Source organism: Anolis sagrei, chromosome 9, assembly GCF_037176765.1.
Source record: "Anolis sagrei isolate rAnoSag1 chromosome 9, rAnoSag1.mat, whole genome shotgun sequence".
Taxonomy (NCBI): domain Eukaryota; kingdom Metazoa; phylum Chordata; class Lepidosauria; order Squamata; family Dactyloidae; genus Anolis; species Anolis sagrei.
This window is the reverse complement of record NC_090029.1, coordinates 26,719,678-26,744,103: the sequence shown is the minus strand read 5'-3', so window position 1 is coordinate 26,744,103 and position 24,426 is coordinate 26,719,678. Positions and strand designations below refer to the sequence as shown.

The 24,426-nt window shown below is 43.9% G+C and overlaps 1 protein-coding gene across 1 annotated transcript in view; it reads right to left on the bottom strand.

Annotated features, from left to right (window-relative positions):
* LOC132762386 (NAD(P) transhydrogenase, mitochondrial-like) overlaps nucleotides 1–11,762 on the bottom strand; it is an 85,317-nt gene extending 73,555 nt beyond the window's left edge. Inside the window, exons 1-2 of the mRNA XM_060755316.2 lie at nucleotides 11,573–11,762; nucleotides 3,091–3,281 (exon numbers count right to left, since the gene is read on the bottom strand). Of these exons, the coding sequence (XP_060611299.2) occupies nucleotides 3,091–3,229 (139 nt within the window). The 5' untranslated portion in view covers nucleotides 3,230–3,281; nucleotides 11,573–11,762. The remainder of the gene's footprint in view (nucleotides 1–3,090; nucleotides 3,282–11,572) is intronic.
* Between the last annotated feature and the right edge of the window lie 12,664 nt (nucleotides 11,763–24,426).

Below are 24,426 nucleotides of genomic sequence, written 5' to 3'. Positions count from 1 at the left end.
TGTTGTTAACTAAAGGGAATCTAAGAAAAAGGAAAATACATTATTAAAGGCATTTGGTGGGAAGCGTACCAGGTTTCATCTATGAAATGTTGGGGTGCATGAATTAGGTCTGTAATGACTTTTTCTATATGGCTCTTGTGATGTGTCTGCTTTCAGGATTTCATCCAACCTTCCTTCCCTTTCCCTCCCTCCCTCCCTCCTTCCTTCCTTCCTTCCTTCCTTCCATATAATATGTGGAATACATCTGTGAGGAGAAATTATACTGTTTAGCCAGTATCGCACCACTTGACATCCATCAGGACGTAGTAGCCTGTAATGAAAGGACCAAGGCAATGACACCTCTGGCCCATCCTCTGTTTGGATATCAGCCAGCATGCCAATGACTAAAATCAAGAAATAGCTTCCTAAGATCTACCCAGATACTTGCAGGAACACCTCAGCAAGCAAGAGTCCAAAAGTGGCAGGCTAAAACCCAGAACCTCAATCAGGGGTTGAAACTAGATGAGAGACTCCTTCCTGGCACACAGAAGACTGGCCGACTTGGAAGGCATTGAACAGGCTGCACTCTGGTGCCACGAGATGCAGACACAACTTTAAGAAATGGGGCTACAAAGTGGAGTCCACGACATGCGAGTGTGGAGATGAGCAAACCATAGACCACTTTCTACAATGCGGTCTAAGCCCTGCCACATACACAATGGAGGATCTTCTCACAGTGACACCAGAGTCAAAGGACATTGAGTATCTTGCCAAGTTTTTAACTTTGTTTGTGGTTTCAAATACATTATAACTGTACCTTCAACTCGCTTCTGACACAATAAATAAATAAATCTGAGAGGCCCCTTAGGTTTGCCTTCCTTCTGCAGGGAGAAGTGCAGAAGAACACCTTTCCCGTCAGGTCAGCTGGCAACAGAACACTCAGAAAACAGCCTCCTGGTAAACTTTATGGATTCTTTCTTTGATGTCGACTTTGGCAAGATCTCTCACAAATGTTTCATTGTGTGCCATACCATCAGAATGCGATCCAGGGCTGATCATGTCCAGCAGAGGCGGATGGAGGCACAGTCGGTCATAGAATCATAGAATCAAAGAGTTGGAAGAGACCTCGTGGGCCATCCAGTCCAACCCCATTCTGCCAAGAAGCAGGAATATTGCATTCAAATCACCCCTGACAGATGGCCATCCAGCCCCTGTTTGAAAGCTTCCAAAGAAGGAGCCTCCACCACACTCCGGGGCAGAGAGTTCCACTGCTGAACGGCTCTCACAGTCAGGAAGTTCTTGCTCATGTTCAGATGGAATCTCCTTTCTTGTAGTTTGAAGCCATTGTTCCGCGTCCTAGTCTCTAGGGAAGCAGAAAACAAGCTTGCTCCCTCCTCCCTGTGGCTTCCTCTCACATATTTATACATGGCTATCATGTCTCCTCTCAGCCTTCTCTTCTTTAGGCTAAACATGCCCAGCTCCTTAAGCCGCTCCTCATGGGGCTTGTTCTCCAGACCCTTGATCATTTTAGTCGCCCTCCTCTGGACACATTCCAGCTTGTCAATATCTCTCTTCAATTGTGGTGCCCAGAATTGGACACAATATTCCAGGTGTGGTCTAACCAAGGCGGAATAGAGCATGGGGAGCATGACTTCCCTAGATCTAGACACTATGCTCCTATTGATGCAGGCCAAAATCCCATTGGCTTTTTTTGCCGCCACATCACATTATTGGCTCATGTTTAACTTGTTCCCTGCGAGGACTCCAAGGTCTTTTTTACACGTACTGCTCTCGAGCCAGGCCTCATTGTCCCCCATTCTGTATCTCTGCAAATCGTTTGTTCTGCCTAAGTGGAGTATCTTGCATTTGTCCCTGTTGAACTTCATTTTGTTAGTTTTGGCCAATCATCTCTCTAATCTGTCAAGATCGTTTTGAATCCTGCTCCTGTCCTCTGGAGTATTGGCTATCCCTCCCAATTTGGTGTTGTCTGCAAACTTGATGATCGTGCCTTCTAACCCTTCATCTAAGTCATTAATAAAGATGTTGAACAGGACCAGGCCCAGGACGCAACCCTGCGGCTTCTTTCTTGCTGACTCAGTTTTTACGATGACAAATGTGATTCTGCTTTTGACCCATTTGTAGCCTATTTCTCCAACATAAAATATTTTATAATAGAACTATTCCTGGTTGCAGATTTTGCTGCATGAATATGAATATTCAGCTTGTCCTCCTGCGTTTTAATTTCCTAGCATGCCGTCTTGCAATCACTACCTGGGAAATTAGTGTTGTGCCATTGCATGTTGACTGTTACACTAAAGATATGATGTGTGGGGAGAGATATTTCAAATATTTTCAAATTCCTCAGGGTGTGTGACTTGCCCAAAGGTCATCCAGTGGCTTTCCAAGATTGGAGCTTGAAACCTCTGAAACATTTTCCAGCAAAAATTTATTTGTATTGTTGAAGACTTTCATGGCTGGAATCACTGGATTGCTGTAGATTTTTCGGGCTATATGCTCATGCTCTAGAAGCATTCTCTCCTGACATTTCACCTGTATCTATGGCAGGCATCCTCAGAGGTTGTGAGGTCATAGAACGCATTGCAGTAATCTAACCGGGATGTAACCAGAGCATGGACCACCATGGTTGAGTCTGACTTCCCAAGGTACGGGCACAGCTGTCACACAAGTTTTAATGGTGCAAAAGCTCCCTGACCACTGCCGAATCCTGGGTCTCCAGACTCAGCGATGAGTCCAGGAGAATGCCCCTAGTGACAATGCGGAGAAACTATACCGTTGCTGTATTGTCGAAGGCTTTCATGGCCGGAATCCATGGGTTGTTGTAGGTTTTTCCGGGCTATATATCCTCAGAGGTAATGAGGTCTGTTGGGAATCTGGTCATTCCACAGATATATAAACCCATTTTTCCTAGTCCCAACAGACCTCATTACCTCTGAGGATGCTTGCCATAGATGCAGGCGAAACGTCAGGAGAAAAATTGCCTCCAGAACATGGCCATATAGCCCGGAAAAACCTACAACAACCTATATCGTTGCTTTTTTGCACTATTCGTATGAGGTAACTTGTTTTCACAACATGAGGTGCACACCGTACCTTTTACTTTCTGTTCACTCCATAAAGTGGGGAAAGTTTTAAAGGAGCGTTGTCCAGTTGTCAGCTGCAACGTTCTAGCATTCAGAGTAAGAAGGAATGGCAATGAATAGTTGCTACCGCATCGCACCAAGCCGGCCATCTCCACTGTTGCCGAAACAAAGCACTCAACTCTTGATGTTGGCTCAATCGCCCTGTAGGATGAAAAGTTTCAATAGAATACATCAGTATATTCAATGCTTATTACAGTGAAAACAAAAGTAGAGACCCACTGGGCCTTTTTGTAAAGGGAAGGGGAAAGGCGTCAGCATTGGCAGAGATTGTTTCTATTTTGGCTGGTTTAAAGTTGATTGCAAGGAAAGGCAAATTAGACTGGATCTATACTACCATATAATCCATTATCTGATCCCAGATTACCTGGTCTGAACTGGATTATATGCAGAGGCGGCCCTGGGTAGTTTTCAACGGTAAGCAAACAGTATTTTGCCCCCCCCCCCCCAACCAATCACTGATATATATTTTCTGTTCGTCGTGGGCGTTCTGTGTGCCATATTTGGTTCAATTCCATCATTGGTGGAGTTCAGAATGCTCTTTGATTGTAGGTGAACTATACATCCCAGTAACTACAACTCACCTATGTCAAGGTCTATTTTCCCCCAAGTCGCCTCAAGAGCGCCCCTGGGCAAAAGCAACTATACCGCGAATGCTTACTTTGCGTAATGGGTTGAGCCGCCCCTGATTATATGAGTCTACACTGCCATATAATTCATTCCAAGGCAAATAATTTGAAATCAGAAACTGAATAAAATAATAATAATAATAATAATAATAATAATGCAGAGAAACAACTGGAAAAGCTGACACAATATGAGGATTTAAAGATCGAACTGCAAAGACGCTGGCACAAACCAGTAAAGGTGGTCCCAGTGGTGATCGGCACACATATATTCAAATGGTCCATCAACTGGCTAGAAGTAATTGGACTAGAGCAGCGGTTCTCAACGTTCTTAATGTCACGACCCCTTAATACAGTTCCTCATGTTGTGGTGACCCTCAAGCAAAAAAATATTGTTATTGCTACTTCATATCTGCAACTTTGCTACTGTTATTATGTAAATATCTGATATGCAGGATGTATTTTCATCACTGGACCAAATTTGAATACTGGTGGGGTTGGGGGGATTAATTTTGTCATTAGGGAGTTGTAGTTGCTGGGATTTATAGTTCACCTATAATCAAAGAGCATGCTTTACTTCACCAACGATGGAATTGAAGCAAACTTGGCACACAGAACTCCCATGGCGAACAGAAAATACTGGAAGGGCTTGGTGGACATTGACCTTGAGCTTTGGAGTTGTAGTTCACCTACATCCAGAGTGCACTGTGGACTCAAACAATGATAGATCTGGACCAAACTTGGCATGAATACTCAGTATGCCCAAATATGAACACTGGTGGAATTTGGTGAAAATAGACTTTGCCATTTGGGAGTTGTAGTTGCTGGGATTTATAGTTCATCTACAATCAGAGAATTATGATAGAATTGGGTGAAACTTCCTACACAGAATCCTCATGACTAACAGAAAATGTTTTGTTTTCTGATGGTCTTTGGCGACCCCTCCAGGGGTCCCGACCCCCAGGTTGAGAACCACTGGACTAGAGCATATATGGGGAGGGAAGATTTCCAGGAATTCCCAGTACGAATTTGCTTGATTAACGTGAAACCAGAAGCAGTCCAGTTGAATGGATTTGCCAATTCAGAAATGCAGATACATTTCTGAATTAAGATACATTTCTAATTGCAAACAAATTGGACGCATGGCTTGCAGCAAAATGGGACTGGGTTTTAATTTTAAAGGTCAGCCTCGTTATTTACTTTTCTTCAGACTATCAAAAAATGTGGAAACTCTTACAACACAAAGCCATAGTATGAATAAGGAATTATTTATTCATACCAGACAAGAGTGTTGCGGTTCCCCACACCCACCTCCTCTTTGGACACATGTCTCAATTTTAAGAGTGAAAGGAGGGAGAGTGAGAAGGAAGAAGAGGGAGAAAGAAAGAGTGAGCAAGAAAGAGAGAGGGAGGGAGTGATGAAGTAAGATCCAACTGCACTCATTCCACAGTGTAGATGCACCCAGAGAAGGGTATGGACCTTAGAAAACTATAATTTATTTATTTATTTATTTCAAAGTTTTCTATACCAACCTTCTCACCTCTTTGAGGGACTCAGCCCGGTTTCCAACCATAAAAACACATACAATCAGTAAAAATATCCTAGTTCACAATTACAGTAACACATTAACACTCCAAAGAACAGGAGCAGGATTCAAAACGATCTTGACAGATTAGAGAGATGGGCCAAAACTAACAAAATGAAGTTCAACACTGACAAATGCAAGATACTCCACTTTGGCAGGAAAAACGAAATGCAAAGATACAGAATGGGGGACGAGCCTGGCTCGAGAGCAGTACGTGTGAAAAAGATCTTGGAGACCTCGTGGACAACAAGTTAAACATGAGCCAACAATGTGATGTGGCGGCAAAAAAAGCCAATGGGATTTTGGCCTGCATCAAGAGGAGCATAGATCTAGGGAAGTCATGCTACCCATGCTCTATTCCGCTTTGGTTAGACCACACCTGGAATATTGTGTCCAATTCTGGGCACCACAATTCAAGAGAGATATTGACAAGCTGGAATGTGTCCAGAGGAGAGCGACTAAAATGATAAAAGGACTGGAGAACAAGCCCTATGAGGAGCGGCTTAAGGAGCTGGGCATGTTTAGCCTGAAGAAGAGAAGGCTGAGAGGGGATATGATAGCCATGTATAAATATGTGAGAGAAAGCCACAGGGAGCAGGGAGCAAGCTTGTTTTCTGCTTCCCTGGAGACTAGGACGTGGAACAATGGCTTCAAACTACAAGAGAGAAGATTCCATCTGAACATGAGCAAGAACTTCCTGACTGTGAGAGCCGTTCAGCAGTGGAACTCTCTGCCCCGGAGTGTGGTGGAGGCTCCTTCTTTGGAAGCTTTTAAGCAGAGGCTGGATGGCCATCTGTCAGGGGTGATTTGAATGCAATATTCCTGCTTCTTGGCAGGGGGTTGGACTGGATGGCCCATGAGGTCTCTTCCAACTCTTTGATTCTATGATTCTATGATTTTATGATTAAAATAACAAATATATTTAAAACTACGGTGGTCGGTCGTCATACTAAAATCGAATATACATCATCTTCCATCCAAATCTTAGGGTGTTATCTCATTCATCGAAAGCCTGTCTCCATAACCACGTCTTCACCAGTTTCCTGAATGTCAGGATAGACAGGACGGTTCTGACCTCTGGTGGGAGACAGTTCCAGAGTCGCGGGGCCACCACCGAGAAGGCCCTGTCCCTCGTCCCCACCAGACGCGCTTGTGAAGCCGGTGGGACCGAGAGCAGGGTATAACTCCAGGAGGACTCCATCGCGTGTAGCCATGGCATTTAAAATAGGGTGCAAGGGCATTAATTCATTTGTAAATGCACCAAGAAAAGGGTATGGACCTTGGAAAACTATGAATCACAGGACTGCACAGTATGGAGACATGGCATAATAATAATAATAATAATAATAATAATAATAATAATAATAATAATAATAATAATAATAATGGAATTTAATGAACCACTGGAATGCCTTGAAGAGAATATTATCCCAAGGAGAAGCCTATACATTAAGCATAGGTAAACTTTGGTGGCTGAGGAGGAATAGGAAAGAGCCTGAGGCTGTTAGGAATTGTGGGAGTTGAAGTCCAAAACACCTGGAGGGCACAAGTTAGCCCATGCCTGACCTACTGGATCCTACTGTTCCCTCCTCCAGACTGCTAGGGTTTGTGCATCCAGACAACTACTTAAAGCTTTGTTTATTTCATAATTCAATGGGTCAGGAAATGCTCTTGGGCAGGTTTTTGTCCCCATGGAGGCCTGAAGCAGAAGCAGAAATTGAAATACATCTTGATTTTACAAATTTTCTCTTCCTCTTTCCCACGAAGTCCCTCGAACTTATGGAGCCGATTTTCTTCTCTAATCTGTAAACAAAGATTTATTTGCTTATCTCTGTAACACCAGTTGCTTTCCCTTGGGAGTATTCCATTTTACTTAATTCTTCTTTACTCGCCTCCTTATCTAATTATGTTGTTTCTGGCTCCACAGTATTTTCTGTTGGTTATGAGGGTTCTGTGTGGGAATTTTGGCCCAATTCTATCATTAGTGGGGTTCAGAATATTCTTTGATTATAGGTGAACTATAAATCCCAACAACTATTATTTATTTATTTATTTACTTTATTTGTATACCGCACTCTCTCAGCCCGTAGGCGACTCAGTGCGGTTTACAACCATGTCAATACAAAGTGCACAACACTAGCATTTAAAAACAGTAACTAAGGCAACTACATCAATATAACAGCACATCAATACATCAATATAACGTCAATACATCCATATAACTAACCCATCACATCTTATCAGTAAAGTCATAATCTGATTTCCTCGTCCATTATTCCAAGTTCCAAGATCAATCAGTTAATTGCACTGCTTAATTAAACACCTGTTCAAAGAGCCAGGTCTTCACTCTTCTTCTGAACGTCAGCAGAGAGGGGGCCGACCTAATGTCTGCGGGAAGGGCGTTCCACAGCCGAGGGGCCACCACTGAGAAGGCCTGTGAGGCTGGCGGGATCGAGAGCAGGGCCTCCCCGGACGATCTTAATGTCCTAACTGGTTCATAGGGGGTGATGCGTTCGGACAGATAGGTCGGGCCAGAACCGTTTAGGGCTTTAAAGGCTAAAGCCAGCACTTTGAATTACAACTCCCAAATGTCAAGGTCTGTTTTCCCCAAACTCCATCAGTGTTCACATTTGGGCATATTGGGTATTCGTGCCAAGTTCGGTCTGGATCCATCCTTGTTTGAGTCCACAGTGCTCTCTGGATGTAGGTGAACTACAACTCCCAAACTCAAGGTCAAACACGAAAGCCTTCCAGTATTTTCTGTTGTCATGGGAATTCTGTGTGCCAAGTTTATGATCTTAAATCTAGAATGAGAGCAGCCACATCTCTCTGTAAAGCAGTGGTTCTCAACCTTCCTAATGCCACGACCCCTTAATACACTTCCTCGTGTTATGGTGACCCCCAACCATAAAATTAGTTCCGTTGCTACTTCATAACTGTCATTTTGCTGATGTTATGAATAGTAATGTAAATATCTGATATGCACGATGTGTTTTCATACAGTGGACCAAATTTGGCACAAATACCCAATACACCCAAATTTGAATACTGGTGGGATTGGGGGAGGGTATTGATTTTGCCCTGTGGGAGTTGTAATTGCTGAGATTTATAGTTCACCTACAATCAAAGAGCATTCTGAACTCCACCAATGATGGAATTGAATCAAACTTGGCACACAAAACTCTCAGACTAACAGAAAATACTATAAGGGTTTGGTGGGCATTGACCTTGAGTTTGGGAGTTGTAGTTCACATACATCTAGAGGGCACTGTGGACTCAAACAATGATGGATCTGGACCAAACTTGGCACGAATTCTCAATATGCCCAAATGTGAACACTGATGGAGTTTGGGGAAAATAGACCTTGACATTTGGGAGTTATCATTGCTGGGAGTTATAGTTCACCTACAATCAAAGAGCATTCTGAATCCTACCAACGATTGAATTGGGTCAAACATCCCACACACACCCTCCATGACCAACAGAAAATACTGTGTTTTCTGGTGGTCTTTGGTGACCCCTCTGACACCCCCTCGTGACCCCTGCTGTAAAGAGTTAGGGTTAATGTTATGTTTGAAATAACAGACCCTAAAGCCTGACTGCTCATTGGAGCGAAGGAGACTAGAGACAAAGTTGAAGTACTTTGGCCACATCATGAGGAGACAGCAAAGCCTGGAGAAGACAATTATGCTGGGGAAGGTGGAAGGTAAAAGGAAGAGGGGCCGACCAAGGGCAAGATGGATGGACGGCATCCTTGAAGTGACTGGACTGACCTTGAAGGAGCTGGGGGTGGTGACGGCCGACAGGGAGCTCTGACGTGGGCTGGTCCATGAGGTCACGAAGAGTCGGAGACGACTGAACGAATGAACAACAAAAAATACATCTAAGATGAAGGATATGTCGCTATCCATAGGTTGTCAGGTGGCATCCATCAAAACCCTGGACACATTGGCAAGAGCCCATGGAGTCATGGTCCAACAACATCTGGAAGGCCAAAGTTTGTCCATTCCTGCTCTACATAGCTGGCAAAAGTTCCAATTTTAAAAAATTATTCCATCTATACTACAACATCACTCCCTCCCGGGAGCCCATTAGGGTCACCGATGTCATAAAGGGCATATTCAGCCCGCGAAGACGTCAGTTTTGTCTCCACACCAATTAAAAGATCTGACAGGTAGGAAGACAAAGGCCAGGTGTGCTATTGCAACAAACAAGATGATTTGTAGCTGTCATCAAACGTTTTATGCAAAAAACATCTGAGCCGGGCACGAAGCCACATCTGACAAAGCGGAGATTGCTCGCCTACGTCAACTTTGAGAGGAATTTGCTTTACATCAGGTCAAAAGGGAAATAAATTGTTACCAGGGCCCAATCCACCTGAAGCTGCCATCGACTTGTCCCTCATCATAGAACCAAATGAAATGAGATATGATGAGCCTTACAGATATATGGGTTTAATAAGCCGTAGAGTACGGTGCGGTGGCCAAATGCATGTCTTTCTCCAATGGCTCAAATACCTGGGAACGGGACTGATTAAAATTAGATGTCTTATGTATATTAAAAGTCCCCCGGTGGTGCAGCAAGTTAATCCGCTGATCTGCTGAACTTGCTGATCAAAAAGTCGGTGGTTCAAATCCTGTGAGTGGGGTGAGCTCCCACTTTTAGCTCCAGCTCCTGGCAACCTAGCAGGTTTTTTTATAATCTTTATTAGGAGGGGTTGTGCAAGCGGGGGGTACATTGTTTGTGAAAATTGAATTTATATAAAATCAGGTATACCGCAACACACACAAACAGGGAAAGAAAAGGAAAAGAGAAGAAAAAAAAGGAAGAAAAAAGACCCAAAAAAGCGGGCGAGATAATAACAAAAATAAAGAAACACACACGTTGAGATGTAGGTTGGTATTATATAGTCTTCCCTGTAGCCCCTATTTATTTACTCGTCTTCCTCCTTCTGTGACGAAGCTTCCTTCTCTTGGCTTTGTAGTTGATAGGCATTAAGGAATCTTCTAATTGAGGACCAGTCTGTTCTTACTCTCTGTTGGGTTCTAAGGCGTTATGATAAAGTATCTATGTTTATGATGTCAGATATTTTAAGTGTCCATTCCTCCACTGTTGGGGTGTCTTTGGACTTCCATTTCTTCGCGTAAACTATTCTCGCCGCAGTAGCCATATGGAAAAAGAGTATGTCCTTATTTTTGTCAATTTCAAAGTCTATTGCCCCCAGATTGTAGAACTCTGGTTTCAGTTCCATCTTTACATCTAAAATTGACTGAATTGTGATACTGAAGTCGAGGAGGAATTTGGAAGGGTTTCGCCCTGAAGGAGAGACCCTGCGGACCTACCAAAGAGGTTTCGCTACTTTGGTGAGCAAAAGAAAAAGAAGCAGCAGTTTAAAAGATTTTCCCCAAGTTCCCAAAAGAATCTCACCAAAGCTGAAAGAAGCGCCACCAAGTTGATTTTATTGAGATCCAGCTGGAAAGGATGCAAAGCCGCAATAATTCGTCAAGCAAAGCATACATTGAATACAAAATAAAGCCTTTTTATTCATATACAGAGCTGTCTGATTGGTTGGTGCTCTACAGCTGGGAGGAGGCTTAGCCGCCTCCTGAGCGCCTTAACTACAACTCCAAAAATCAAGATCATTGCCCACCAAACCCTTCTAGTATTTTCGGTTGGTGGTGGGAGTTGTGCCACATGGGAGTGTGCCAAGACCGGTTCAGTTCCATTGTTGGTGGAATTCAGAATGTTCTTTGATTGTAAGTGAACTATAAATCCCAGCAACTACAACTCCCAAATGACAAAATCAATCCCCCCTCAACCCCACCAGTATTCACATTTGGGAGTATAGGGTATTTGTGCCAAGGGAATGAAAATGCATCCCGCATATCAGATATTTACATTACGATTCGTAACAATAGAAAAATTATGAAGGAGCAACAAAAATAATTTTATGGTTGGGGGTCACCCCAACATGAGGAACTGCATTAAAGGGTCGCAGCATGAAGAAGGTTGAGAAACACTGATCTAAAGTAAGGAGAAACTGTTATTCTGGACACTTCCAAGGAGATGTTATTTGGGCCTCCATCTCCATTAACCTGAGACAAGGGCAGAGACTTGGAAGGGAAAATAGCCCAATTCATCTGAACTCTTAAAGCATGTCAGGCTCAGGGGACTAACTCGGGTCCTTGACACACACATTGAAGAAAAACCCATGAAAAACTAACCTGAGTTTGGTGTCCTTAGGAGTTTGCTCTGTCCCCCATGAAGTGCAACACGGCAGCCCCAAGGGACCGCCTGCTTAGTGACCTTCACATTTGCAGCTTGCTGGCGAAGGGGAGGAGGGCAGGTTTCGGTGGTCTATAAATAAGCTCCATGTGATCCCAAAGGCACATTCCGTTTGGCACTGACAGCATGGAGACTGTAGCAGCAACACACTCCAGGACCTACTGGAAGGCTTCCAAGTCTCCTTGCCATGAATGACAGGGCAACCTGGGCCATGGTGCATTAAGGATTGGTCTGGGCAGAGGTCAGAAAAATGCATTTCAAAAACAATATGTTGTGTAGCTAGGAAGGAAAATCCTACAATGTGACATGTCTTTCACGTTCTCTCTTTTTCCAGCTTGGGCTTTTACTCAATCTGTTATGCATTCTATTGGTTACAATTCTCAAAGTGTTGTGGAAGCTCCTTCCTTGGAGACTTTTAAACCAGTGGTTTCCAACCTTTTTTCTTTTTCTTTACCAGGGACCACTTTGACCAGGGACCATTCTCCAACATTAGTACCAAAAGGGTTACGATTCAATTTTTGGTCAACTTTAGAATCGTTTTGGTTATTTGGGGTGCTGATCCATAAAATTGCATTTGATAGACCACATCAGCTCAAGTTTCTGATACAGAACTTATGCCATCCAGTTGTGGCCATCTGCTCATTCACAGAAAACCATATTTACGAATCTAGAGCTGATGTGGTCTATCCAATGCTATGCCGTCGCGCCTGGGGGCTATAACTCTTAGTGAAAGAGACATAGATGTGACATCTTTCCCCCAGGGGATTGCTTCTTGCCTTCCTTTAGAGAACTGGAATTCCCAAGGACCAAGTAGATTCTTTTGCATTTCCCCAGGGTTCCTACAATTTCAGCTGCACCCTGAAAGTTAACAGCATCAGAGGCTGGAAAGCCAGCCTGCAGGCCTTTTTGCAGCTATTGGTTTAGAAAGTATCTCTTTGGGTTAGGAGTCCGCCTTTTTTCCTGGGCTTGAGATCTCCATTTTGGAATCTTTCCTGCCTCCTTCAGTTTTAGAGAAAAGCCTCAGATGTGCTGTAAGGCCAGTCAGAGAGCTCTGAAAAAAATCATTGTAAGTACAATTGAGTAAAGGAAAGAATTGAGTCTTAATTGAGTTATTAAGAAAGGCAGTAGAGTCTTAATTGAGTCTTAATTGAGAGATGGATGGATGGATGGATGGATGGATGGATGGATGGATAGATAGATAGATAGATAGATAGATAGATAGATATTGACACTGTTTGCTTGATCTCCAAAATTAACCTTGGGCTGGAATAGGGAAGGCCAAGCTTTCTAAAAGATAGTAGCACAGGGTTGGGGTAAAAAGATCTCAAGTTTTTTTCTACCATTTGGAGGAAGGCAACTCAGTGACTAGAGGAAAAAAGAAAGAAAGATAATCTCTATGGTTTCACCAATTGACTGTTTTGTTTGTAACTTTGACAAGCTGTGCCAAATCTGCAAGGACTTTGAGAAATAAATATTCTGTTTTGGTGTTCAAACCCTGTAGTAGCCTCAGTTGCTGGGAATCTCAAGTTCTTAAGAAAGACATCCGCAGTTCACCCAGATATAGAGAGAAACACATCTTAGTTTTATTTTTATAGGATCTGGGTGTGACAGCACATTCCCTCTTTTTCCAGCTTGGACTTTTACTCAATCTGTTATGCATTCTATTGGTTACAATTCTCAAAGTGTTGTGGAAGCTCCTTCCTTGGAGGCCTTTTTTTTTTCTTTACCAGGGACCACTTTGACCAGGGATCACTCTCCAACATTAGTACCAAAAGGGTTACCATTCAGTTTTTGGTCAACTTTAGAATCGGTTTGGTTATTTGGGGTGCTGATCCATAAAATTGCATTGGATAGACCACATCAGCTCTAGTTTCTGATACAGAACTTATGCCGTCCAGTTGTGGCCATCTGCTCATCCACAGAAAACCATATTTACGAGTCTAGAGCTGATGTGGTCTATCCAGCGCTATGCCGTCGCGCCTGGGGGTTATAACTCTTAGTGAAAGAGACATAGACGTGACATCTTTCCCCCAGGGGATTGCTTCTTGCCTTCCTTTAGAGAACTGGAACTCCCAAGGACCAAGTAGATAACTCAAAATAGGTCTTATTGTTCACAAAGAGTTATCCCTTTAAGGCAATAAGCTGGAAGTTTCAAAGGGGGTAAAGGAAATATACATTACAGTCTCTGGTTGTTTTGGGTCCAAGGAGATTTCGCAGCTGAGAAGCTTTTCCTGTTCCTTCTTTTCTCAATGGCTGTGAAGTTCAGAAGAAACACAACCCCCAGTCCAATGGCCTATGTTGAAAGCACAGAGCCTTCCTTTTGATGCCAAAGGACTGGTTTGAAGGCGCTTGGGTCTCCTCAACGCTTGGGTCTTTGGTCTCCAGTGCGATCCAGATATGAAGCATGAGTCCCAAGGGTAAAAACCTTTGAATTGCTGAAGAGAGGTAACTTAATTAAGGGCTTTAGAGCCAAGTCTCTTTCTTACATCTATCTGATAGAAAGTTTGATGGTAGAATGGAAAAGGAAAAGCTCTGCCCTCCTCCATGAAGAGGTGGAGCCAAGCAATTGCGCTGAGGAAGCAATATAACTGGTGCAAACAACATTGATTGACAGCTATAAATAACCAATCAACCCAACTATACATTTACAAACTAGGCAAGTTTGGGCATGTTATACAGTTTAAACCTTTGCACTTTAAAGTTCTACATACACAGGTGGCGCAAGTACAAGCTATTGTACTGCTATATACCTGCGAAACATGGACTGTCTACATATGTCAAATGCAATTCCTGGAACGATTCCATCGGCGCTGCCTCTAGAAAATCCTGCAAATCTCTTGGGTAGACAAGCAGACAAATGTCAGCAAAGACCACCAGCATCGAAGCGATGGTCGTCCACCATCAACTCTGCTGGACCAGCCACATTGTCCACATGCCCGACCACCATCTCCCAAAGCAGTTGCTCTACTCCAAACTCAAGAATGGAAAATGGAATGTTGGTGGGCAGGAAAAGAGATTTAAAGGTGGTCTTAAAGCCAACCTTAAAAACTCTGGCCTAGGCACTGAGAACTGGGAAGCCCTGTCCCTTGAGTACACCAGCTGGAGGTCAGCTGTGACCAGCAGTGCTGTAGAATTTGAAGAAGCACGAATTGAGGGCTAAAGAGAGAAACATGCCAAGAGGAAGGCGCATCAAGCCAACCTGACCGGGACCGCCTTCCACCTGGAAACTGATGCCCTCGCTGCAGGAGATGATGCAGGTCAAGAATAAGGCTCCACAATCACCTATGGACCCATCGCCAGTACACTGATCCTGGAAGACTATCCTATTCGGACAATGAAGGATCGCCTAAGTAAGTAAAGTAAGTATGTTTCTAGGGCAAGAGATTGTCTCTAGGGCAAGAAACACCCCTTCGGTAAAATGTTCTTTTAGGTTTACTGGGGTGAAGAAGCAGGAAAACTGCTGGTATTGCTCCGTATGACGGAAAGAAGATAAACTCAATACTGGGATATAGTCAAGTTCTGCAAGAAGTGCATTTTGTGCATTACTCAGCAACAAAATCCTTCAAGAGGAATTAGACTGATTCAGAGTCAGGCAGTAGTTGCAAGCCAAGATCGTGGCCAGATGAAGACATAGCAAGAATCTCAACTATTTACAGGTCCCCATAGCTTTACCAAAAGTATGTGCAATGCTATAAAAATCAAAATGTAATGAGTATATTATTACAGTATATAAAGAAGAGCTAAGGAACTGCTCGAAGTAATGTTATATGGGAATTTTGACTTATCCTCGCCTGCGGTTTGATGGAGCGAGAGGCTGGATGTCTATACTCCCCTATAATCCAGATCAAGGCAGTTAATCTACATTCTGAAACTGGATTATAGAGCAATGCAGATCCAGTCAGAGAAAGAGAGAATGTGTACACTGTCCTATAATCCAATTTCTGAATCCAGATTGTTTGCTTTGAACTGGATTATATGAGTCTACACTGCCATATAGGAGCCCCGGTGGCGCAGTGGGTTGAACCACTGAGCTGTTGAACTTGCTGACCAAAAGGTCAGCGGTTCAAATCCAGGGAGCAAAGTGAGCTCCCACTGTTAGTCCCAGTTTCTGCTAGCCTAGCTGTTCTGGAACAGCTGTTCCAGGAGCTCCAATTTTGTTTGCTTTGCATTTAATGTTTGTTATAGTCCCAAGTTTCAGGGACTCTGCAGATAGGTGGCTTCTTTTGGCTGCAATTATAGGGCAAGCCACCTGTCAATTATAGTTAGGTTCCCTGGTCCCACCCCTTTTTCTGGGTTTTTGGGAAGAGAGAGGAACCATTTTAGTCAGTTCTCACAGAGCAGCTTTCCATGCAGGACATAATACCAAGAGCTCCTGTAGAAAGCTTTGTCGGGGTTATACAGCCCACAGCTTGGCTGGGGAGAAAAGGCCCCACAGCTTGGCTGAGGATTTTACAGCCTTACAGCTCCTTTACTGAAGGACTTCAGCCAGCCATCACAGCAACCTGAATTCCTTCTTTTCCCTTGGAAGTCTACAAAGCTCTGCTTGGTAAGGGTCGCTCGCGGAAGCCAGAAGCAGTTGGTGCCGGGTGCAGGGGCTCCATGCTAACAGAGGCAAGTACAGACTGCCCAGATTAGAAGTTAAGGATTTCCCCATTAGTTAGTATACAGTTATGAAGATAGTGCCTGTTCCCAGTGAACAAGATTGCAAGAGCCAATAGACTGTTAAGAAAGCTTTAAAGTACCGGTTTGTTTTTATCAATAAAGAACCTTTAAGCATTCTAGAGACTGTGTTTTTAGGAAATCCAAAGGTCTTTAATCTGAGGCAGCCCTGACGTCCTGTTGGGCACACAGAATTTATGTCCTGTCTACAGTCTCATGCACAGGCCCAGCGTGCGACAGCACACTAGCATTTCGGAAACATGCAAATGTCAGTATGATGCTGAACACCAATTTGGGAGGCCCTGCCTAGGCAGAGACCAGCCAGACCCATAAAGAGGATCCGGGACACCTGGCGAGACAGCAAGCACCAAGAAAGATTTTCCCTAAATTTCCCAATAAAGTCTCACCAAGTTGAAGGAAAGCCACCGAGGTTTTATTTCATTCCAGCTGGAATAGATGACAACCACAGTTTTCTGCCAAACAAGCTGTCACGTTTGCTAGGCAGGTAAATACAGAATATATAGGTTTCCATTCAAATTTCCCTGCGCCCAACCCCTGAGCCAGCTTTGTTGTGATTGGCTGTAACATCAGCGAGCTGGGAGGAGATCCAATGAGGGCCCGGGCCCTGCTTTGGCTGCTCAGCCAATGAGATGGGAGGGAAGCAGGCAACAGGGAAACAATGAAGAAATGTCTAGGTGACTAGATTACGAATGACTGGTGTCTGCCAAGTGACCAAGCGATAGCTTTAGGCTCTCAAGCCTGGTCAAGGTTATTGTCCTGATCTTTGAATTAACATCTTTGTCTAGCCCTGAAAGGCCAAGTCCTTTGTTTTTACTGTCCTGCGATATTGATTTCATTTAATGAAATTGAAATCAGTTTCAGAGATTGCGACATGAAACAGTAGGGGAGGCGGCAACAACTCCCCGTTCCTTGCAGATGGGGATATGTCCTTTGTGTTGAGTAATTTAGTATGTCCAGAGACTCCATTGTTCTGGATGGCCTGGCTATCAGCCCTCCGAGGTCCAGAAAAAAAAGAGCCATTTACTTATTGTCCATGCAAATGGGTTTTGGTCAATTCTTTTCTTAGGGGATTGTTGGCTCAGGATGTTTAGAGATTCCTAGAGCCGTGAGATGCTGGCATAGTTCATGAAAAGGTTTGCTTCATATTCTATATAAATAAAAATGTAATGTTTTTTGTGGGATTAACATAACTCAAAAACCACTGGACGAATTGACACCAAATTTGGCCACAAGACACCTAATAACGCAAGGAGTGACTATCACTCAAAATTTTAGATTTTTTCATTTGGGAGTTTTAGTTGCTGGGATTTATAGTTCGCATACAGTCAAAGAGCATTCTGAACTCCACCAACGATGGAATTGAACCAAACTTGGCATACAGGACTCCCATGACCAACAGAAAATACTGAAAGGGTTTGGTGGGCATTGGCCTTGAATTTTGGAGTTGCAGTTCACCTACATCCAGAGAGCACTGTGGACTCAAACAATGATGGATCTGGACCAAACTTGGCACGAATACTCCATCACCAGGTCAGGAAAACATAATCAAAGTCCTCCTGACAGAGCGTTCCAGCCAAAGATATGGATAGATATATGTGATACACACACATATGTATATGACAGATATAGTATCATAGATTTAAAAGGGACCCCTAAAGAGGGACAATTATATGTTGCATGTTCCAGAGTAGGCATACCAGACAATCTCTACATCAACACTGACAAAGAAACAACAAGAAATCTTGTTTACCCACAAACATAAAGAAATTACATATATTAGAAACCAACACTTTGTCATAACTTCATTTTCCAGATCACCAGACTGGGCCACAGCAAAGCGTGGAAGGGGACAGCTAGTTTCTTATATAGACATACACACATATAAGGAATGTGGCATGGAGGCATACACAGAGTTCATAGGGAAAGGGGGAGGCATGCAGGGTCAAAGGGGAATTCATTTCAGCATCCCAAATTCCATTAAAATTCATAAAAGTTCATAAAAGTTCCAAAAACGTTCATGAGTGTTCATAAAAGTTATAGGGGATTATGGGATCATTCCATCCTGGTGTCCTTGGCAATACTATGAATTCTCTGATTCTGAACTGTCTTTTACAGAGCCCGGGGGGGGGGGGGGCTCCAATTACAAGTAGATGAATAGGTACCACTCCAGCGGGGAGGTAATGGTGCTCCATGCAGTCATGCCGGCCACATGACCTTGGAGGTGTCTATGGACAATGCCAGCTCTTTGGCTTAGAAATTGAGATGAGCACCAATCCCCAGAGTTGGATCCAACTAGACTTAATGTCAAGGGGAAACCTTTATCTTTACTTTTACCTACACTTCCATATAATCCAGTTCAAAGAAGATAAACTGGATTCAGAACTGGGTTATCTGACAGTGTAGATGGGGCCTGAGTAACTTCTTATATGTGTCACTTCTTTAAACATAAATATAATAGGATATTGTCAATGCAATGGACTGTTTCACCTCAATCTCTACATTTTATTTTGTGTTTACAAAATGCAAAGACATGCATCATTTGGTTCATAAAACAAAGCATTAGAAATAAACTTTCCAAGCACATATCTAACAAATGATATTTTAGCTTCCTGAAACATTCTTCTCTTTATATTCCCTGAGTATCACACATATTAAAGCCATGTTCAGAATCGGTTCACACCTGGACAGCAGGCAGAAGAAGAAAGCCACAGATCACCTGGTCGCTGTTTTCTATTTCTGGTGAGATTTACTGTATTTCTATTAAAACGCTAGTGATTATTTCCAAATTTGCAACAGGAGCACATTCTTTTCTTCTACATACTCATTCGTTTAACGTCTCACAGTCCTCTCACAGCCAAGGCATTTCAGAGTCCCTGAAGTCTTCTTACACACATTCTCAACCCAGCTACTCTGCATCGCTTTCCCAGCAACAAAACTGAATGTAAATTATCGACGCACTTATTATTTCCAGATGCTCCAAGTCCTTGCTAGACATCTCCATGAGCAAAGGCACCCAGAGATCTCCATGAGCTGCGTGTGCACGAATATGGCACACAGGGCAAAGTAGCAGATTCTGCATTATTTTATTCCACTGCTATATAAAATCCAGATTATCTGCTTTGAACTGGATTATATGGCAGTATAGACTCAGGCTTCTTCCACACTGTCCTATATTCCAGGATCCGAGCCCAGATTACCTGCTTTAAACTGGGAGTATATGGTTCATGTAATGTTTAGCCCATAGGTTTTTCACATATAAGGTAAAGGTTTCCCCATGATTTTAAGTCCAGTCCTGTCCGACTCTGGTGGTTGGTGCTCATCTCCATTTCTAAACTGAAGAGCCAGCGTTGTCTGTAGACACCTCCAAGGTCATATGGCCAGCATGACTGCCTGGAGCGCCATTACCTTCCTGCCGGAGCGCTACCTATTGATCTATTTTCAAACTGCTAGGTTAGCAGAAGCTGGATCTAACAGCAGGAGCTCACCCCGTTTCCCGGATTCAAACCGCCAACCTTTTGGTCAGCAATTTCAGCAGCTCAGTGTTTTAACCTCCTGCATATAGAATAGACAAATAAATACATAAAAAACAGATTATAAAAAACAATACAAAATTGGATTATATAAATCGCCACTGCCAGATAATCTGGGATAAGTAGATAATCTGGGATCGGACCCTGGGATTATAGGGATTATAGGGATAATCCTGATTATCTACTTTGAACTGGATTATTTGGCAGTGTAGACTCATATAATCCAGTTCAAAACAGACAATGTGGATTATCTCCTTTGATAATCTGGATTATATAGCAGTGTAAGGAAAGGCCCAGGTCTACAGTGCCATACAATCCAGTTCAAATCAGATAATTTGGATTTTAATAGCAGTGTAGATCCAGGACCCTTCGACACTGCTAAATAATAAAAATGATCAAAGATGATAATCCACATTGTCTGCTTTGAACTGGATTATATGAGTCTGCACTGCCATACAATCCAATTCAAGCATATAATCTGGATTTTATATGGCAGTGAAGAAAGGGCCCAAGCCTAAGGTGCACATGGAAAAGAAAAAAGGGGATCCTATGCCCCTTCTACACAGCTGTATATAATCCTGATTATCTATTTTGAACTGGATTATTTGGCAGTGTAAACTCAGATAATCCAGTTCAAAGCAGATAATGTGAATTATCTACCTTGATAGTAGTCCCTGGGCTTAAACCTTGTGCCAGCAGGACTGAAGACCAACAGGTGGGAGGTTCGAATCCAGGAATAGCGCGGATGAGCACCCTCTGTCAGCTCCAGATCCCCATGCAGGGACATGAGAGAAGCCTCCCACAAGGATGGTAAAAATCAAAACATCCCCTGTGTAATGTCCTTGCAGACGGCCATTTCTCGTGATATCGAGCTGCTTTTAGCAGAGTCTCCTCGAGAGAGAGGGACCCGAGGACCATTTTCTTGGATACCTTGGTGAGGCCAAGAAAATTGCCAATTTAAAATAAAAATAGTAATAATAATACCTCACCAGGTGGAAGAAATCAGCGACCGAAGTTTATTGTGACACAGCTGTAGTCGGATGCAATGCAGGAATAATTCCACCGCAAGCATAACGCTAGGATGGCTACAGACATTTTTATAGAGGAAAACACAAAGGAAGCAATTCAAAACTCCCGCCCGCCCTCTGCCGGCTGGCTTCGCGCTGATTGGCTGGCTGCGGAACAGCTGGGACGAGGCTTGGCGACCCGCCCTGCCTCCGGGCCAATCAGCGTGCTTCTCCGCCTCCGAGGGGCCAATTGGAACGTTTCTCTCGCTCCCGAGGATGGACCAATTGGGGCGAGGGGGCGGGATGAGCTTTCACAATGGAGAAGTGATGGGATTATGGCCGGCCAGCTGTGATGGAATGAGAGTCTTTTGTTTCTGGCCGGCCAGGTGTGATTGTAAACAAAGGTTTTCCTGTTTGGAATGGCTTTGGGGAAAAGAATATTTGACGGCGGACCTCAAAAGGGGGGATCAACGCTGCCTTTGTATGATTTAATCAATCTTTTTTCCAGGTTTCTGTGGACTTCCTCTCCTCGCTAGACATGCTCAGAGGGCGAGGAGTGGGAATCAACAGATATTGTTTCATGCTGATGAGTCAATCAGGAAGGGTTCTGTGGGAAACAGAGGACCTTCCCCCCAGGGCATCACAGTAATCTTCAGGTCACACTTTTGTGGGGCAAGGGTCAACAGGAAAGGCGGGAAAGGGGACACAGTACATTCCATACACATTTCATTACATACATTCCATAAAGCAAAACCCCATCCCCATCCCAGGAAAAATTATTATAATATTGATCTTTATTATGAAGCAAACGGGAGATTTCATGGTCCCTCGGTGAAAGCGCGCGGAAATGGAGGCTGCTTGCATTTTAGGGCAAGCATCGCCAGAAGGTTCGTGTCCAGGGATATGGCAAAACAGTCCAGTGTATGAGGCAGAGAGTCAATAAGAGAAGGCAAAAAGTCCAATGATGAGCGCTGGGTCGAATAGCCACAGAGTCCATTGTCCGTCCTTCAGGGAACTGTGTCTCTCTCTGGGGACCGGGATTCTCGCCTGGCCACCCTCCCAGGGTCTCCCATGGGTGACCATAGTGAGTCCCTGGTTGCTGGGGCCAGGCAGGAGTGAGCGGTGTTGAAGAGAAACAGGCTGCCTTTGAAGAAGCCGGCAAAATCGGACAAACAGCTGATTTCTGTCAAATATAATACTTTAAACAAATCAATTATTCCCCGGGCATAGGAGTCCAAAATGAGGAAAGGGAGATAGCAGTTAGTCTTAGAATTAGTAGTATAAAAATACAAAATTTGAACGGCGTCAATCCGCCATTTTATGATTTTTAGCGGATGCGGGGGTCCAAAATGGCAGTTTCGGTATCCGCGGTTTGGGCAAACGCAGATCCGGGGTCCGGGGGGTGCCCGTAGGCGTCACCCAGCAGGCTCACAGCTCTCCAGAGCCTGGACAAAGGTTTATTTTAAGGTTGAATTAGTCTGAGGCATGGAAGGATACAAAAGTATCAAGCAGAGAGATTAAATGTTGCAAGTTTCAAGTACTTTTATTAAGGGATTGTTACAGAGTATGGAGAAGGGGAAAGTAAAGAAAGGCTGATGGTATTCCTGGTCTTGAGCTGGCTGCTGGGGCACATTTCATCCGTTGGTCCCAAACTTGGCTCCCAGGAACTGCGGAACTCTCCGCCGCGATTCACACCAATTTGAAGGCGGGGGTCTTGGCCGCGCTCGAGCTCACTCACACACCAGAAGCGACTTGCAGTTTTTCAACATGAAAAACATATATACTTTGACATTCTGGATTATATGGCAGTTTAGAATGGCACACTGATTTGTTTTTAGTTTAGCATATTGGAAAGGAACAAACAAGAGAAGCAAAGCATCCCACTGTCAGATGATTTCATAAGCTAGCCATGGCGCAAATTCTGTGGTTTCTGCTATTTCCAATGAAAGCAGGTTTCTGGCTGTTGTTGTCGTGCAAACTCACTATTTCCAGCTGCTTCCTTATAGTCAAGTTTGGGGTGTGGTGACCGTAATGTCTCACGTCTCCTCTTTGGCCTTGTCTTCACCTTGGTGGTTTTACAGAAATGGGCCTGACACAGTCTTCAGCAATGCTCTGGTGCCATCCCAGTTTCTGCACAACAGAAACAGAGCTGTGAATCTCTCGGATTGTTTATATTTGACTTGAGATGTGGTGGATGCGTACTTTCCAGCACTCCAGGGATCTCAGCGGGATGCAGAACACATAAGCAGAGCATGATTGGGAAGTGTCGTCCAAGGTTTAGATAATGACAGGTATCTTCGCTCTGGAAAGTTTGCAGCAAACATCCCTTCCTCAGCTGTTTGTAGTGACATAACCTTGTTTATATGGAGGCTTCAGCTGGGATGCTCCTCGCCCTCCGGGCATCTTCTCCTTTGTAATTAAAACAGCTTTGCTTCCTGCTGCTCACACTTGGCTACCCAAAATTGACTCTTTGGAATGACAAGTTATCTTCTAACATGAGCGGAGTCCATCTGGGACTTAGCGATTCCTGGCAGCGCCTTGCGCAACATGCCTTCCTCATGAATGTCCTCCAACAATTATGTGTCCTGGACATACTATGCGCAATGCTGCAGGGAAAGGGTTCAGCGACCCTTAAGAGAAGTCTTCTCACTTCAGCCAACAACCTTCCAAAAAGTGGTTTCATGGCCAGAACCACTGGGTTGCGATGAGTTTTTCAGGCTGTATGGCCGGGCTTTAGCACAGCAGGTTAAACCGCCAGCTGAAGAAAATCTTGCTAATTGAAAGGCTGACAGACAGTTCAAGCCTGGGTTGGGGTGAGCTCTCAACCGCCAGCCCAGCTTCTGCTCACCTAGCAGTTCGAAAACAGTGTTTTTTTTTGGTCATGTCAGGAGTGACTCCTGGTGTGAGAGAACTGGCCATCTGCAAGGACGTTGCCCAGGGGACGCCTGGATGATTTGATGTTTTATCATCCTTGTGGGAGGCTTCTCTCATGTCCCCGCATGAGGAGTTGGAGCTGATAGAGGGACCTCATCCGCCTCTCCCCAGCTTCGAACCTGCAACCTGTCGGTCTTCAGTCCTGCTGACACAGGGGTTTAACCCACTGCGCCACCGGGGGTTCCTTTCGAAAACAGTAATGTGAGTAGATAAATAGGTACAGCTTTGATGGGGAGGTAATAAAAGGCGCCCATGTGGACATGCCGGTGGTTCGATCAGGAGACCGCCTAAAGACAACAAAACTCCTTGGCATGGAAAATGGAGCAACAGCACCCCTGCTGTGGCAGAGCAAAGATTCCAGATGCCAGAGATGGAAAAAGATGGGAAGCCTTTACCTCTGTTTATGTATTGTCTGTCTTTGTTCATTGTATAACGGCATTATATCTTTACTGTATCTGTGTACTGTAATCCGCCCTGAGTCCCTTCGGGGAGATCGAATGGAATACAAATAAAGTATATTATATTACTATTATTTTACTGACACAAAAACACAGTATGTTACAGCAAACGAGATATATATGCTGAATTTCGTATCACAAAATCACACGTCGAACACGTCCTAAGCGCCTAGGACTGTGTGTT